Source organism: Corvus kubaryi, unplaced genomic scaffold, assembly GCF_017639235.1.
Source record: "Corvus kubaryi isolate FWS band 111438036 unplaced genomic scaffold, C.kubaryi_AGA036_p1.0 split1-37296, whole genome shotgun sequence".
Taxonomy (NCBI): domain Eukaryota; kingdom Metazoa; phylum Chordata; class Aves; order Passeriformes; family Corvidae; genus Corvus; species Corvus kubaryi.
Window position 1 is genome coordinate 18,669,693 of NW_024582075.1, and position 16,703 is coordinate 18,686,395.

At 39.5% G+C, this 16,703-nt stretch overlaps 1 protein-coding gene across 1 annotated transcript in view; it reads left to right on the top strand.

Annotated features, from left to right (window-relative positions):
- Positions 1–16,703, top strand: part of MAP1B (microtubule associated protein 1B) — a 72,291-nt gene that overhangs the window by 35,350 nt on the left and 20,238 nt on the right. Inside the window, exons 3-4 of the mRNA XM_042013262.1 lie at positions 12,501–12,583; positions 16,193–16,333. Of these exons, the coding sequence (XP_041869196.1) occupies positions 12,501–12,583; positions 16,193–16,333 (224 nt within the window). The remainder of the gene's footprint in view (positions 1–12,500; positions 12,584–16,192; positions 16,334–16,703) is intronic.

Consider the following 16,703-nt stretch of genomic DNA (forward strand, 5'->3'; position numbering starts at 1 on the left):
ACAAAGCTCTATCGTTCACTTAAAAATATTAAAACATTAAAACAGAAACACATGTTCTTCTCAGTGGAAGAGAAAGTGTCAGGAGAATAGATCCATAGCAGCTTACAGATTAGTCTCTCAAGAAGAGCCTGCTCTGTGTCTGTGTTGTAGCAGGAGCTTTCTAGTTACAGGACACCAGGTGGTCACCTATAGTTGATCTGAGAAGCAAACACTGCCACAAATGCTATTAGTAGTGTGTAATGAGATTACCTCCCCATAGTATTTGCAATATCCTTGAGGTTTTTTCACTGAAGCAGGACAGGGCTGATAGCACCCCTTAGACAATGAAAGAGTTTAATCTTTCATTGGTGTATGCAAATAACTCTCATCAGCATTAATAGGAGTTAAGCATGCACAAAAAAGGAAGAATAAAGCTTGGAAGTTTAAGCAATCATAGTATGGTAGAGGTTTCCAAGAGTTTCACAAAGGACCAGGCCAAAATTGTATGACTATTCCTACTGGGTGATGTTGGGTGTTTTCAGAGATTTGTATTTTTGAGACATAAAGGGTGATTAGGGGTTCCAAAATAACAACGAAGATTTAGTAAAAGGTAAGAAATCTTAGTGGCAAGAGACAGAACCTAAGGCAGAGCTCATATTTAATTAAATGTTTTGCTTTCTGTGACAGGGCAAGATTTTGCTGTCTTTCATTTTAATGTAACTAGTTTTGATATGTGCTGAGCATTGTGGTGGGTTTTCTGGGAGTTTGGTGGATCTTTATCCAGTTAGAGAGGACACAGTTGTCCACAGTGGCTCTTGCATATACAGGAGTAAACTGTTGGACCAGGTATGAGTTCTGTTTCCTCCTGTAAATGCTGTGACTGCTTAAGCAAAAGGGATCCTCCTATTACAAGTCTGCAAGAGTAGTCCTTCTCAGCTCAGAGGCTGCCTGAACTATTTCTGGGGGCACCTGCTTTTTACTAAGAAGAAGATTTAACAAGTTAAACACTTGAAGATTAAAATAGATGCTTCCAGAACTAGATCTGTTCCTCACTCATCCTTATGTACAGAAGTTGGTGTAGGGAGAGGATACAGGGCCAGTAAAGAAGTAAAATCATCCAAGCTAATGCTTGACTGGCCTCTGGAATCTGTCCACTTTGGCATTTAGAGGGCCGGTTTTTGCTGTCACACTTGCTGGTTCATTGATTCCTGGTTTCCAGGTCCTCTGACTTCTGTTGCTGGGTATTTTTTTCTTATATGAGTGGGTATGAGCTATCGCTATTTGTTGTTCATGCATTGCTTTTTGTTACGACAGTTTCAACCACTGATAGGGATAATTGCTTAATGAAATTTTAGAGGTATTAAAAGGTAATACCTATTATTTAGGTATTAAAAGACATTCCCTGTGCAAGATAATGTTTGAATATGAGTTTGTATTTCCTGAAGATATGTGCTGGTTTTCCCCCCTCTCAGTGTTTTTTATAATTAGAGGATAGTACTGTCTTTTTCTGCCTTATAATATAGTTCAGTTAGTTGTACTTAAGCACATCATCCGAAAGTTAAAGGCCAAAGACTGGAGGGACTACTTTATGGCTTGTTTTAATTCCAGAAATGAAACCCAAAAGAATGTTCCCTTGGTGCTGAAACAGGTGTGCCCTCTAATTTCTTCTCTGTAAAACCTAGACTTAATTAATAGTACTTGCCTGTATTGTACACAGAGGCAATCGATTTCATATTTCATTTTCAATTTGTATAAAACCATCACAGTGGAGAACTGCACACATCCAGTAAAGAATCAGAGAAGGAAGGTGTTTTGAGGCTTTTAAGAGAGTCTCTCTTGTGCTCTCCCTGGGGGTGGAACAGTTGCTCTGCTCTTTCAGACCAGGAAAGTGGTTGCTGCTAGAAAGGGAAAGTGAATTTAATCCAGAAATTGATTAGCAACACTGTTTATATGTAAAACAGAATAAAAGCTTTGAGCAATTTTTGCTATGGAGCTGGGAATCAGGTGATTGCCAGGGGAAAATCTTATACCTGGTTCTCATTAAAGGCTTACAAACAGAGCATCTTGTTATATTTCATAGTGGTTGCAGAGGCTCAGGGATATTCCACAGGTGGTGAATTAGTTGAAAGTAATACTACATTCAACAGAATGACAGTTTTCTAAAATGCACAAACGCATACCCAAGTATTAAAAAATACAACTTCTCCACTGTAATACAGTTACGATGATTGTGTGATTTGTTCAGGAAATAGCAATAAAGCTGTGATGTTACTTGAGAAAGAACTTCACAGCTCTTCAAAGAGCATCACTAGATAAATTATGATTTAAGGAGATATTTTGACAAACAGCAGAGGGGTTTTCTGGTACATAATGAACATTACAGTACAGGTATCAAGGGGGGGTTATTAACTGTGGGGTTTTTTCCCCAAGAAAATTTAATGATTGCCAGACTGTAGGAAGATTTAACCATAAGTAATTTTAAAATACTGCAAAGTAAAGTGTCTAATCTGCAGTGCAAGGCTCCTGCAACAGCCTTAGTGCTTGCAAACAGATCTGTCATTCATTATTCATGCACTGCCAAGGTGAGGAAATCCTCTCTGATTTGAACTAGGAGGAAGAACAAAAATTGTACCTAAACTGAGAAATTTTAATAAATACATGGCAAAGAAAATGTGCTCTAGGGAAAGAATAGATTCCCTGTGTGTGAAGCCATTATAGGTTGTATAGACTTGTCAGATTTTCAACAGGAATGGCAGGTGAACTTAAAACTTAATTGCATGTAAGGTAATGACACCAAGACCAAAAGTGTCCTCCACAGGATTTTAATTGGAGCTTTGGGTTTGGCTTCAGCTGCCATAGTGATGAAAACCCATTAGTAAGACGCCTGCAGCAATTTAGAAACATTAGCAGAAACCTTCTGAAGTGATCAAAATGCAGATACTTCTCCCTAAGGAGAAATAAAAGACTTAAAATATATTCAGGTAGAGATGTCTGGGAAGAGGAAAGGCTAACTTCTGGAATTACTTTTTTCTGATATATATATGTCAGTATTTATCCATTTGCTACATGTTTTAAATTTACATAATCTTTTCCCTGATGCTGCTGTGCTCCATTTTGCTTATGAAGGTGGGAGTTGCGGTGAGGTGCAGGGAAGCATCTGCAGAATGTGCTGCAGAGAAAAGGAAAAAACTTCCCTTCCCTGGCAGTCAGGATGGTGTGGGCTGAACAGCACAGCCAGGCGCTGCAGCACAGGGAGGTGAAGTGAAAGGATGTAAAAAAGAGGTTTTAGCTTTGGCAACATTTGAAAGGAAATAAAATAAATTTAACTGAGGTTGTTGGGTATTCTTTTGACATACAGGAAGGCTTTTGGCTACTGGGTTAAATATCACTACGGAGAACCATAATTGCTGATGTTTCCTATCTTGTTTTCAACAGCAGGTCTTTATAATCAAAAAACCTTTTCCATTCCTCATTGACCTCAGTGACAATATTCCTGTGGAGTACACTTGGATTTGAGGTAGATGCTAAGCTAATTAATGGAGATTAGCACAATCATACTTTAAGATGTAATTAAATAAACCAGATAGTTTGGTTGGTTGGGCTTGTCTTTTTCCCATAAAGAGCAGCTCTTGGAAAAACTGCCAAGGACGTTTAGTGCACAAATCTGCTTAGCATCTTCAAAAGCCCAGTAAACAGTTTTGTCTGTAATGTGAATATACCGGTCACTTGGTATAACAAAAGAACACTTAAGCTTCTAACCAGTCCTGTGAATTATGAAGTATGATGTGTTTGCTAAACAGTGAAGTATGAGATAGAGGTATTGAGAAAGAAGTAGCATTTTTCCCAAATAAGATTTTATTTGGCTATTTCACGGTTGGGAGAGATTCCTTTTCTGAATAACTGACCAAAGTTAAAATACCATATTCCAGGGACTATTTCAAATAAATTATCCTGGGAAGTGGTCTGCTCTCCTCAGGATTGTTTTAGTTCCTGGGTCTGAGATGTTTTCCAGAGGTAAAAGAAGAAATTTTCCTTCTTTCTAGATGGAGAAGGCTGTGGAAGAGGTCTGATGTTGCGCAGCTCTCCTTCTCTCCCTGCAGTACTGTAATGCAGTAACTGCACTCCCAAATGCAGTTTCAGTTGAGGGCTTTCACTGACCTTCAGGGCTCATGAGTCAGCTCTGCATTACTGCAGTCTCCCATCGCGATGTGTGCTGGCTTCCAGTTCCTATGCAGTACCAGGGCACTGTGCTGTGCTGCTGAAAATTAAATCTCCAGGTCTACGGATCAGTTCTGCAGTGCATCCGAGAGCAATCGTTGCCATTTTCTATGTAATTAAGATTTAAGGATGGGAGAGAGATTAATGAGAGACAATGAAAAAGCCTAAAAATACAGGGCTGACCGTGGTATACTGCCGTTGATTTACTATCTTGCTTTTAAGAGCTTCTTGAGATTATTACTTCTGTAATCTTGAGATGTGTAACTCAAGAAAAATGCTTGCAGAGAATCTCACATTCACCTACCTTCCTGCCTCAATTTTGTGACATGCAGAATCTGTGAGAGGAAGAGATGAAATTGCTTGGCTTTATCCCAGACAGTCCCATACAAATTTCTCCTAAATTTCACTGGATGTTGGTTTCTGTTTTCTGTTGCCATTTGAAGCTGGAGTTTCTAGGACTGCAGTGATAACATTGTTAGTGTTAAATAACACCCAGGAAAGTAGTTTATAGAAGAATTTCAGCTCTGGGAATAGCTAACAGGTTTCATTTAAAAAAAAAATCCATTATTCATAGCTTAGCTTTTTAAGTATTCAGTATTTTCTAAAACACAACATAGTCATGTACTTGCAGAACCAAAAGCTAGCTACAGCACTCTAGTTGGCTTCTAAAGGTTCATGTTTCTGTTTCTCTATGACCTTAGAAATTGTTTCTCTGTATGTATTTTATGAGATTAAAATTCTGTCACACTTATCAGATCTGTTCTAAAGATAAATTGTGAAAGTAGTAGTTTAAAGATCACAGTGTCTATAGAGTTTTAATATACAAAAGCAATATGTGGAAATACTCTACAATAAGATTAAAATATTCATTTCAGGAAGCCACTCTGAAACTGAATATATTGGAGGAAAATCTTAAATTTTAATTATCTGGAGCATTAATAAATGCAATATATTGCCTTGAAAACAATGGAAAATGCTATATAATTCATATAAAAAGGATCAAAGGGCAAGCCAATTGATGAATGCAGCAGTCCCCTAGCATCTCTGAAACTGCTTGTTTCAAGGTTGGAAGAGTGATTCATGAGGGAGATGGTGGCTTCAGGTAAATGAATTGTTGGTGAAAGCCCATGTCAGACACTTGGGTTGGAAAGAGGTGTTGTCTTCTCAAGCTACACTGACTACAGCCGTGATGTTGGTTAAGGCAATTCTCGTGACTAGGAACGTTGCATAGCCCTCTAATAAACACCCATCACTCTTCCCTCTCTTTCTGCCCTGATAATAAACTGCTCCATTCTCTAAACACTCCGTGTTTTCCCCTTCCTATAATCACAGGAGATAATTTCTTGGAGTAGGATCATAAAGCTGCACTATCTTTCTGGAAAGCATAATTCCAGCTATTCCTGTTCGTATTTAAGACCTGTGCTTGCCATCCTCTGGCTGAAATCACAGTGCTGCTAAATGGTGGTGTACAAGGCTTCTGGGGTTTAAGCTTTACCTGTCATGTGAATTTTAAGTGACACAGGTCAATGGGGGAACAGAAATGGCAGAATTCAGAGACAGCCATGCAAGGCTGTGGCAGCATACAAGAAAGCAAAGACTGTTGCCAGGGATCTGTTGTCTCTACAGCTGGCTAGGATATTGTGTAGTTTCCCCAGAAAGATGAAATCATATGTATTGGGAACAATTGGTTGTCATAGGATGGATCAGGAATGTTTGATTTCCTAATCCAAGAAGTACTCCAGCAATCAAAGGCATTCACTTCACAAAGAGGCTGGTCTTTTTTCATACTGGTAATGAACTTTAGTGCTCCACAGCAGTAACTTGTAGCTGAACTCATTGAACAAATTGATGCTGTTGTGACTGACTATTGGGTATATTTTTTTCTTAAACAAAATAAAGGGTGAATCCATTTACTGGAAGCATTGGATTCCACTACTGTTGCAAGTTCAGTATATAAACAGCAAGTGTATTTTTTTTTGACTATTGTTTTATTGAGGTCTTCAGAAGTATTGGTTTTAAATTTCACTCCTGTCCAGACACTCAGTGAAATCAGTAATGAAAACTCTAGGCTACTTGGTTCAGTTTTTGTAGCACATTCCCTTTTTTGGGAGATAAATCTATTTTAGTAGGCATTAAAATTATAATACGTAAACTTTTCTTGTTATAGTACTTTAGTCTGATTTGCTTTGACTTTTCTTTTCAGGGTAGTCTTTGATTTTTAATGCTTTAGCAGTTCTTCATAGAGTCCTGAAATTGTAAAGTATCGAGAATTGTCTGAGAAATACCATTTTCTGAAGGTGAGAAACAAGAGTTGAGAGTACTAATTTTCCTGACAGTAACAGATGGGAGTGAAAGGCCGGCAGTTTGCTTCTACTTGATAAATGGCTGTATTTTGACAGCAAATTAGATGTCACACAAAGTTGGCAAACATGCAAGAAATCAATATTTAGTGTGAAAAGATGATACAATTAGTCTGTTGATCAAGAGGGTGTGAAAAGGGTGATGTAATGTCTTGAATTAACTTCAGGATATTTCAGGGGGAATGGTCGCCGATCAGTGAGGTCCCTGCAATCACTTGTAGTTCTTGCAGCAGCTCCTAGCACAGCTCAGTTCGTAAGTCTGCAAGTATTAAAGTTTGAGGCAGAAAGTACAAATCCACCTATGAAAATTAGTGCAAACAGGTCAACTTGCATTCTCTCACTTCTGTCTAAGAGTCCTGAGCAAGGATTGGTGAACTCGGTTCGTGTACAGTAACTGGAGGCTGAATCTCGCAGTCAGTGTTCAGACTGCATAATCATCTTCTGTCTAACCCCCTACTTTCAGGGCTCTGTTATTATCTGGAGGTATAAACCAAAATGAGATCTGACAGATAAGGACTTAACCAAGAACAAAAATGAAATTGTATGCAACTGGCTTTATTTCATTAAATAAATGTGAGCTTAAATATGAAAAAATACAACACACTGCAGGACATCGCCTCTCAGGACTTGTAGTTAATAAATTGTTGAAAGTCAAATGTGGATAGGAAAAGTATTTAACTATCACCAGGCTGCAGCTGAACCAAATGAAACTCAAATATCAATTCTATTCATGCAGGGAGAGAGAGAAAATAAACAAGACATTTATGCTTTCTGGAGAGTCACAACACAGTTTAGTATTCCAGCTGATCAGATGCAAAAAAGATTAACCTAACTTTGCAGAGATAACACATAATTCTCTGTAAGAATCATATTAGATATGAATCCTAACTAACCATCAGGTCCAGAGCAAGCAGGTTTAAATGATGGCAAGGAAAACAGTCACACTTTGCAGTTAGTGTCATTCTCCCAAATCTTGGTCTCCATCAGAGGGCTCAGCAATGTTAGCTCATTGTTAGATATGTTCACAGGTGTCACACCGAGGGCTCAGCAATGTTAGCTCATTGTTAGATTTGTTCACAGGTGTCACACTAGCTCAGCATCCTAACAGGATTTTCTTTTCACCTAGAAATGTGTAAAGTATTCTGATATTTGTACATAGATAGGAGTTATTGCTGGAAAAAAATTACTACACCTTCCTTGCAGACAGCCTAAATTTAAGACGCCATTGGGCTGAATTGAGCCCTGGAGGCAGTGAATCTATCATCTCTGGTATAAATGAAGTTATGCCTGTGTTATGCACTCCCCATTGTGTCAGCTAGTTACAAGACTGAATGATTCCGCTCCGCATTCCCTGGCATCACCTACAGGGCTTTCAGAGCTTTCCTGGAATAAGCTTTCTGAAGTCCTGTTCTTGTAGTCCAGTGCCTGGATATTAGATAGCCATTTCTTCATCAGGTCTGCAAATCATTTTCTTCTTACTTGCAGTTATAGAACTCCAGATTTTTACAACATCAGAATTTGCTTCAGTGACTCTGTAAAATCACTACCTTCCTCAGCGCTGTACACTTACCGGTTTCTCCAGCTTGCAGTTTAGTTCAGCAGGAAGCTTAGCATGCTCAACAAAGAAGGTAAAGAGGATGGAGTGCTCCATATCATTTATGCAAGATTTCTTCAGATAATTAATAATCTGCTGTAAAAGGGGATCTTGTTCCTTTCTCTGTGGCCTGGAAATGTTGTTGCAATGTAGTGCCTCCAGGCAGACAATGGGGATATTTGGGGCTGGTCACGATTACTGTATTATTTGACAATTTATACCCATTGATCTTTGTATTGAAAACAAGGAAAAATAGATTTATTCAGTTAGTACAAGACATAGCAACCATCAGATGACCAGTCATCCAGACTCTGAGCACTCTGCTGATAACATAGAACAACCACGAAGAACACAAAGTTAGCACATCTGGTTTTGGAGGACAAATTTGGAGTCTACACTAGAAATAGCAGATGAAACAGTGAGCAGTTTGAAGTTACTTAAAATGTGTGAGTTATTAGATTACTGTTGGCTACACAAAAAGCTCTTTTTTTTCCAAAGGAATGTATTGCTTTAAATGTGTCATGTGCAAGGGGTATGATAACACTCCAATAACCTTCATCAGACGTGGTAAATCTGAAAGGGATTGTAGTTGAGATGATTCTTAAGCATCAGTTATTGCTTCCCAGCACAGTGACTGGCAAGCTCCAATACTGTCTTTCAAGAGTCTCAGCATCCTTAGAACTCAAGGGATGGATGTTTTATGGTTCATTTTAGAGGATTTCTCCCTGAGTGTCCAGAAATTCCTCCACAAGACAAGGGGCAGCTGGAGGGACCTGGGCATTGGAGCTACTTATAAGTGCAGAGCACTGAACGTTTCTAGCTGCAGAGAGGTCATCGCATATTCATGGATTGTGGGAAGTTTCATTAGCCAGCCTTGCAAGCTGTGCCATCTGTTAACACCACCCAGCACGGTGGCTGACGTAACACAGCAGTCATGTCTTCTGGTGGTGAAACGATACTTTGAAGTTCTTTACAATGAAAAACAAGAGATGTTTAAAGTTGCCAGAGAAATGTGTTTGAATGCCAGATCAGGTGTCAAACAGTTACCACCTTCAGGGAGAAGGAATACTTTCAGGGAGAATACTCCTTTCACCCTTTCTGCCAAGAATCACCACAGGATTTGCCGCTTCCTCTGTGTTTACTTTGTGTGGAAATGGCATTGATAGGGAACAAGTGAATGTTGATGTCTACCTGGGGTGGCAGGAGAAGCTGGTGGGAACCCCTGTGTTGAGTAGCCTCTTACAGCATGCACACCCATGGGTTGGGTCACACAGGCATGCCCAAGAAAAACTGTGTGTCAGGAGTGATGCTTGGTTAAACAAAACTTGAATGAGGACTGATTTCTTTCCCTTGCCATTCATTTGCACTTTGTGTTTGCATGAATTTAACATAGTCACTGTTAAAAGTGGCCCTCATGATCGTGCTGCTTGATTGGCCTGAAAAAATTGACTGTGTAAGATAAGAAATCTGTTCAGTCACTTTTCTAGGAAATGTGACTAACACTATCCCCATCTCAATAATCACACAATAGATGCCATTGATATTCGGATGAGCCAGGGGACATTAGGATCCTATGGCCATAGAAATTGGGTTGATGAATGCAAAAGCCACTCTTTAAGCAATTTTTACATGCTTATTACTCCTCTCTGTTCTTGTTCTGAATCAAACAGCTGCCAAGACTCTTTGCTCATATCAGTTTTTCATTTGAAGCTTTAATTAATAAAATCAAAATATGAGCAGATATTTAGATTTCTTCCAAACAAAAATAGTATTTATATATGGAAGTCTTTAGAAGCGGCTTTGTTTCTGCTTTCCAGAAACTATAAACAGGTAAAATCTATCCACCCAACCACTCCTGTGCAACATGGAAGTTTCTTCCTTTCTTCCTCTGTCAAATCACAGAAATGATCTGTCGCATGTGTAGAGAGAGGCTGCAAAAATCCAGTAGTTGAAGCAACCCCAGATCTACACAAGTCTCAGATTCTCCCACTCCATCTGTAATTTAGTAAGTCGCAGTCTCTTGCCAGTTTATGAAGTGCTGCTGCTGCTTTCTGTTCCCACACTGTGATAGTTAATTTGTCTGATAAAACTGTTCCTATGTGAGACTTTCTTTTGTTCCAGCTGAGGATATCAACCTGGGCAGCAAGCCTGTGTTGCTCCTACAAAGTTGCAAATAGTTTTTCAAAGTCTCTTTTATTATGCAATCGGTGACATGGGACCATGTTATTGACATCAGCAAGTAGCTGCAAACTTCCCAGGTGTTCCATGGCATGGGAGCCCGTGTAGTGACTCACACCCTGCCAGTGCTGGGTCCCCACCCTGTATGATAATCAGTAACATGTTTATGCCAAGGAGTTGAAGAGGGAGACAGTCACACATGCATCTCTGAGTGGGCACCATGTACATGGTGCAGCCAACACCTGCCTGCCTCTGGAAATCAGTCTCAGGGCCCATGAACCCATACAACTGCTACAGCAGGGAGTCTGCTAGGATGTAAGTAACCACAATTAGTGTTGGTCACCAGGAGCTGTGATTCCTCGGGTCAGATCCTTCCCAGCTACACAGACACACGACTTGGAGCAGCTTCAGTTAAGTCCTAGGTATGTGCTTTGAGCCTAGTGAAAGCTATGCATCTTTGTGTAACTTTGCATGTGGCTAATTGCATTTCTTTTCTACCTGTGTTTAATCTGTTCATGTCTAATGATATATGAGGCTTAGTCTGGCCTGAAGCAAAGTATGTGCTCAGTGTCACCAATTATTAAGCAAGAAATTTCAGTGTCTGCTAAAGGGTGATGATTTCTTTCATTTCCTTGACGATTAGATTCAATAAACTCTGCCTAATCTCTTAATTTAAGTGAAATCTGGCAAACAACTAAAATATCAGAGCATGGATCATCTTCTGAAGGAGCCTGCAGTAACAGAGCTATCTGGATGTTTTACTGACTGGAGTTTTATATGTGCATTTCTGATAGGCCAGGAAGCAAAACTATAAAAATCAATTTAATTGCAAAGGGTAATACCAGAAATGGATGTTGCAGAGGGAGAGAGACCTGCCCTCTTCCCCTTTTGTAATATATAATCTGTCTCCTTCTTTCAAGGAAGTATAGCAGAAAAAATACATGTTAAGAAAACTAAGTTTCTTCTAACTAAATAGATATTATTCCTAAGTTTCTAGGCACTGTCATGCACAAGAGAATAGACTACAACTCTATCTCACATTTTACTTGAGAGCACTATTTTTATTTTCTTCCTCCATCACTTTCTATCATTTGATTGCAAGCTCACATGCTTATAAATGTAGAGATTCCCCAGAGCAACAGCAACAGACACAGCAGAGTGGGAGCTCAAGGCAAGGAGGAAGAAGGAGGCAGGAGTGGTGCAGGCAGGTCAGCGAGGAAGAGGGCATTGCTGGGGCAGGTAGGGCAGCACCGAGCCTGCCCCAGTCAGGGACACTGTGGGAATGGCTGGCTGCCCTTCCTCTCACACAATGCTCTCAGGCATGTGGAGCTCTTTTCAGCCTGACCATCCTCAGCCTTGTTAATTTATGTCTCTTTACAGGGGAGTTTTTCTAAGTTGGCAGATAGGTCTGTGTCCCGTACTCCCTTTTAAGCCTAACTAATTATTTTAATTGATTAATATTGCGCCAAGCAGTTTGCTCAGAAGGGAGAGCTCTTCTGGTTTTTTAGACTAATTATCAGTCTGGGTTTCTGAATGACAATCCAATGCTAATTAATCTCACAGCAGTTCTCACAGAAAGAGACCCTGATAAGAACTTGCCAATTAACATAAGGGGAAAATAAATCAACAGTCCTGTTTTGTTTTTCTGGCATCCACTCCCAATGAGATGAATATCACTATTAAATACTGAGACAAACTTAAGTATGAAAGCCAGTACGCTGCAAGGCTGCTCCAAACTTGCCCAGAATTTACTAATTCAGGATCTAGATGTTATTTGTACACCCTGTCACTCTTGTTGCTTGACGTTGCTTGCTCCAGCTTTTGTAAGCAGGAGGAAGATGAAGCAGGGCAGCATGGCAAGTGTCTAACAATCCCCATAGGGAACTTTTTGCAGGGTCCCAATGTTAATCCATACCAGTGGAAGGCAGAAGGGAACATTTTGGCAGTGTGGGTTCTAGTTTTCACTTGGTTTGTCAGGGTCAGATGCTCAGCTGACGATGGTTACTCCCTTACCTGCACCAGCTCTGTGAGAAAAAGGTAAGTTACAGATACTCCTCCAGCCAGGGCAACCAGAGGGCTGTGACACAATGAAACATACAGCAAACTCATGGAAAATCCTGGTTTATAACGGTTGAATTTAATTTTTCTTTTTTTCCTCTCTGCACTTGCAGGTCAGAAGATTCTTCACCACAGAAGTGATGTCTTAGAAACTGTAGTCCTCATCAATCCCTCAGATGAAGCAGTTAGTACCGAGGTAAGTCAGAAATACTTTGTTTGACATATCACAAAGGCTCCATTAAGTGGACATGTTGAGAGCATTGAAGCAGATGTGGTGGAGGTGATTATGGAGCACAGTCACTGCCTGCCAGCTTAGAGACTGACAAACTCAAATACTATTTTTCAAAGTCTTATCAGACTCTGAGAGCAGATCCTGACTGTCAGTGAAAGGGTATATTTGGAATAAATACCATGAAAAATGCCACCCATCCCTTGATCTTTTCCCTGGTTTCCCAGACTCATGACATATTGTCAGAGGCATAGGACAGAAACACACCTCTGATCCCAGAATTCCTTTTCTCATAATGCATCAAATTATCTTCTTCATGGAGTGGAGACAACTGTGGTGAACCTGCCTCTGCTATTCTTCTGCTTTGCTATTGTTTGGTAGCTCTGGATGCCTATTTTATGTATGAAGAAAGTGCCTGAAGATGCCCAGGGACAAATTTGGGTCTCTGAGAAGAATTACCAACTATGTGGTGGTGACTCTAGGTTGTTCAAAAAGCATGTGACATGATTAGTGAACCCTGGAGAATGCCCACAAGAGGACTGCCAATTCCTTATGAACTCAGTAGGGTCAAAGAACTGATTGTATAGCTCAAAGACAAAATTGATCTATTTAGCTAGTGAGACTGAAGGTTGAAATAATAGGGATAATTGCATTGCTGGTCTGTGCTGGGAAGCACTGCCACAGTCTCATTCTGTTGGGAGATGAAGTGATTCTGCTGGTGGTAACTGGTGAAAAAACTATTTTGCTGTCAACTGCTGAATGATGTTGAACACAAACAGAAGAAAGGACTCCAAAACAAATGAAATTTCTGAAGCTGTAGAAATTGAAAAGTCACCTTAGTTAATGGCAACTTATTTACTAAAATACAATGCATGGAGATCTCTTACAAGCCATTAGAGGTGCTTGGTAAGGACAAGGGGGTCACCAGGATAGCAGCTCTCTATGCATTCATTCAGAGTAAAAAGCTATCAAGTGTGTGCGTGTGTGGAGGGGTAGAAGGGACAAAAAACTGCCAAAAGCAGGGAAATGCTATTTCTGTTACTGTTGCTTGTCATTCCTTTGATGGATGACTACATGGAAGAACATGATCTGACCCCCATTAATGATTTCTGAACCCTGGGCTTACTCCTTTGGCTCTGGAAGATGTTTGGCTATGTTACTGTAAATTTTATCTCACTAGACTGTGGGAGGCGATTTTTACTTTGCTTTCATCCTGCCAAACTGGTCACAGTCAGATGTTACAAGATGAGATTTAACTTGGCTGGCTAAGCAAGGCTCTGAATAGATAGAATTCAGAAAGAGACGATCAGAAAGAGGTGGCAGAATTAAATCAGAGGTTGGAGTAGACATTATCTGTTCACTATGGCAAACATAAAACTTAATTTCATATATCAGAGATTTCCAGGGTCTGGAAATCTGGGGGAGACAGAGATACACCATGAAGTTCTCACTTCACCAGAAGAGGAACTGGAATCTATTCACTCAAGAAAAAGCAAATCACACAAAGAAACAAAACACAAACCAAAGTAAAACGACAGCATAAAAAGAAAACCAAACCGAAACAAAAAAAGACCCAGAAAGAAATAAAATATACCTGCTAATCTGGCTGCTAATAGCCTTACCTGCTGGTAGTCCAAGCATGGTTGTGCCCGGAGCTCCTGTCATGTTCTGTCAAATGCCAAATACCTCCCCTAAGAAAGAGGCCCAAAGAGAGATCGATAGTTGTTTCCTGAAGAAAACCCCGATGAACATTTACTTCCTTTTTAGGAAGTCCCCACTCTGTTGCTTTAATGTTCCTGTGACTGTACTGTGAGTCTGGGAAACCACTGACCTGCTGATGTGCCCGTCTCTGTTCATACTCCATCTTAACCTCTGTTTTGTCTGAGGCTACATCTTGCTGTGCACTTACTTGAACCAGTTTTGAACTTCAACCAACTGTTAAACTGAATGGAATTACCAGATTGCAGTATTTCTTCTGAAACTGAGTGGTCTTGAAACCAGGAGACAAATTCCTGGTAGTCCTTCAAAAAACCTTATTTGTACCCAGACACAGAATTTATGTGTCTCTTAAGGTCTTCCATGTGAACACATCATGCTCTGCAATCTGAAAATACTTACTTTTTTTCTTGGCATAGTTTTCTAGCTCTGCAGAACATACTTTATTGTCAATTATTAAAGTAGGTTGAAGGGGAATTATATGACAGTCACATTATCAGTGGCTCACAAGTCAGGAAGTAGTTTTACTGTTGGAAAATGTATTGAGGTTACACAAAAGTTATCAGACTGGTGTGCACTGCTCATCATTTTGTTGGCAGCAACAAAAGAAAACTTAGAAGAGGAAGGCAGTTCTGATACAGTTTTAATAGAGTGATAACAGAAGATTAGAGCAATGCACATGAGAAAAATGTTTGCACTTATCTATATTTTTGTCTGAAATAGAAATAGATACACTCAATCCATACATGATCTTTCTGAATTTATAATTATTTAGTGCAATTAGTGGCAGACCAGCATTAGTCCTACATTTAGTTAAAGAAACTTTCTGGTGCCCAGCATCAGGGTCACTTATTTAATAAAATAACAGTGAAGACACGGTAGAGTTGGGACCTTCTTTTAGATACATACACTCCAGCGTCTGTTTTCTAGTTGTACTGAAAACATGAGTTGTTCAGCAAAGATTCAGGTTAAGCCTTCCTGGCTCAGCCTCCCAGCATTCTCAAGAGTTATTTAGAACAACTGATTGCTTAACAATCAATATAAACCTTGGGAAGAATATCTTGCTAGGAGAGCTGAGTTGATTGTGTCATCTCCATGGAGATGGAGCTTGGATGCAATATCATGTGGAGCTGTCCCAGATGGATTCTGCTTATTTGCTCATTTAGTTTAATATGTCAATAGCCTTATTCTGGAATCACTATTCTGGTTTGATTTAATTCTTCCTTAATAGAGTAATTAGTGGACTTGAAATTCATAGCTTACCATAGGCTGAATTGGTTTTTCAGTGTTCAGTAAGACTTTCAAAGTATTTGCAAAGCATTTACTTAACAGTACAGAATCTTACAGACATTTTGTTTAGTTTTGTTCCTAAATTTAGACTATATGGCTTTCTCTTAGCATGCACATAAGTCTCCCCCTTGGGAGTGGTAAACAAGAATAATTAGTAGCTGTAGTGAGGGTCAGATAAAGTAACAAGCATCTGCTCTTAAATAGTTTACCAAGGTTGTCCTGATACAATTCTGTAAAAGTAAACCAAGAGCTACCCTATGAGTAAGTTTGTTGTTAAAAAAATTATTTCTTCATTCAAGTTGTGTTCTGTTCTGCTCCTTGCTGTTTTTTCCATGTCATTAATTTGATTTATTATTCAGACCTTCTTTCTGATTGCATCTTGCCCTTCCTTTTTTCACATTTTCCCCTTTCTCATTGTCTTTTGTAAACAGCACTATAACTCCATAATGTTTTGAGAGTCCTGTTCCAGACACTGGTTTTAAATTAGGAGAGATAAACTGTGTGTTCTCAGTGGAATATTGAAACACGTGGTTGCTCCCATTATTGATGTATTTCTCTTCTTCACTTTAGGTGCGCTTAATGATCACAGATGCTGCAAGGCACAAGCTCCTTGTTCTAACTGGCCAGTGCTTTGAAAACACAGGAGAACTCATTCTTCAGTCAGGATCCTTCTCCTTCCAGAACTTCATTGAGATCTTCACAGATCAAGAGGTATGTTTAGAAAGTCTCCCATGAATTGTAATGTGCTGGCAGAGATTTCTAGAAGACCCAAAATGGGTCTCCGTCTTGTTAGAGTTAGCATAAGCAACCTGATGCTGTTGCTCTTTATTCTTCATTAATAGGCTTTTTTGCAAAATGTTTCTTTATTTTACTTTAGTTTTCATGTAAATTGCCTAACAAAATAATTAAATATTAATTTGGGAAATTAAATTACAACTTTCAGAAAGAGAAAATCAAGGAACCCTCAACAATGGAAGGAGATAGTGCTGTATTTAAAATACACAGGTTGTCTATATAAGGTGCACATACAAAGCAGTCAAATTGTACTTGACCTGAGGTTCTTGCATGTGGCTAACTCGTA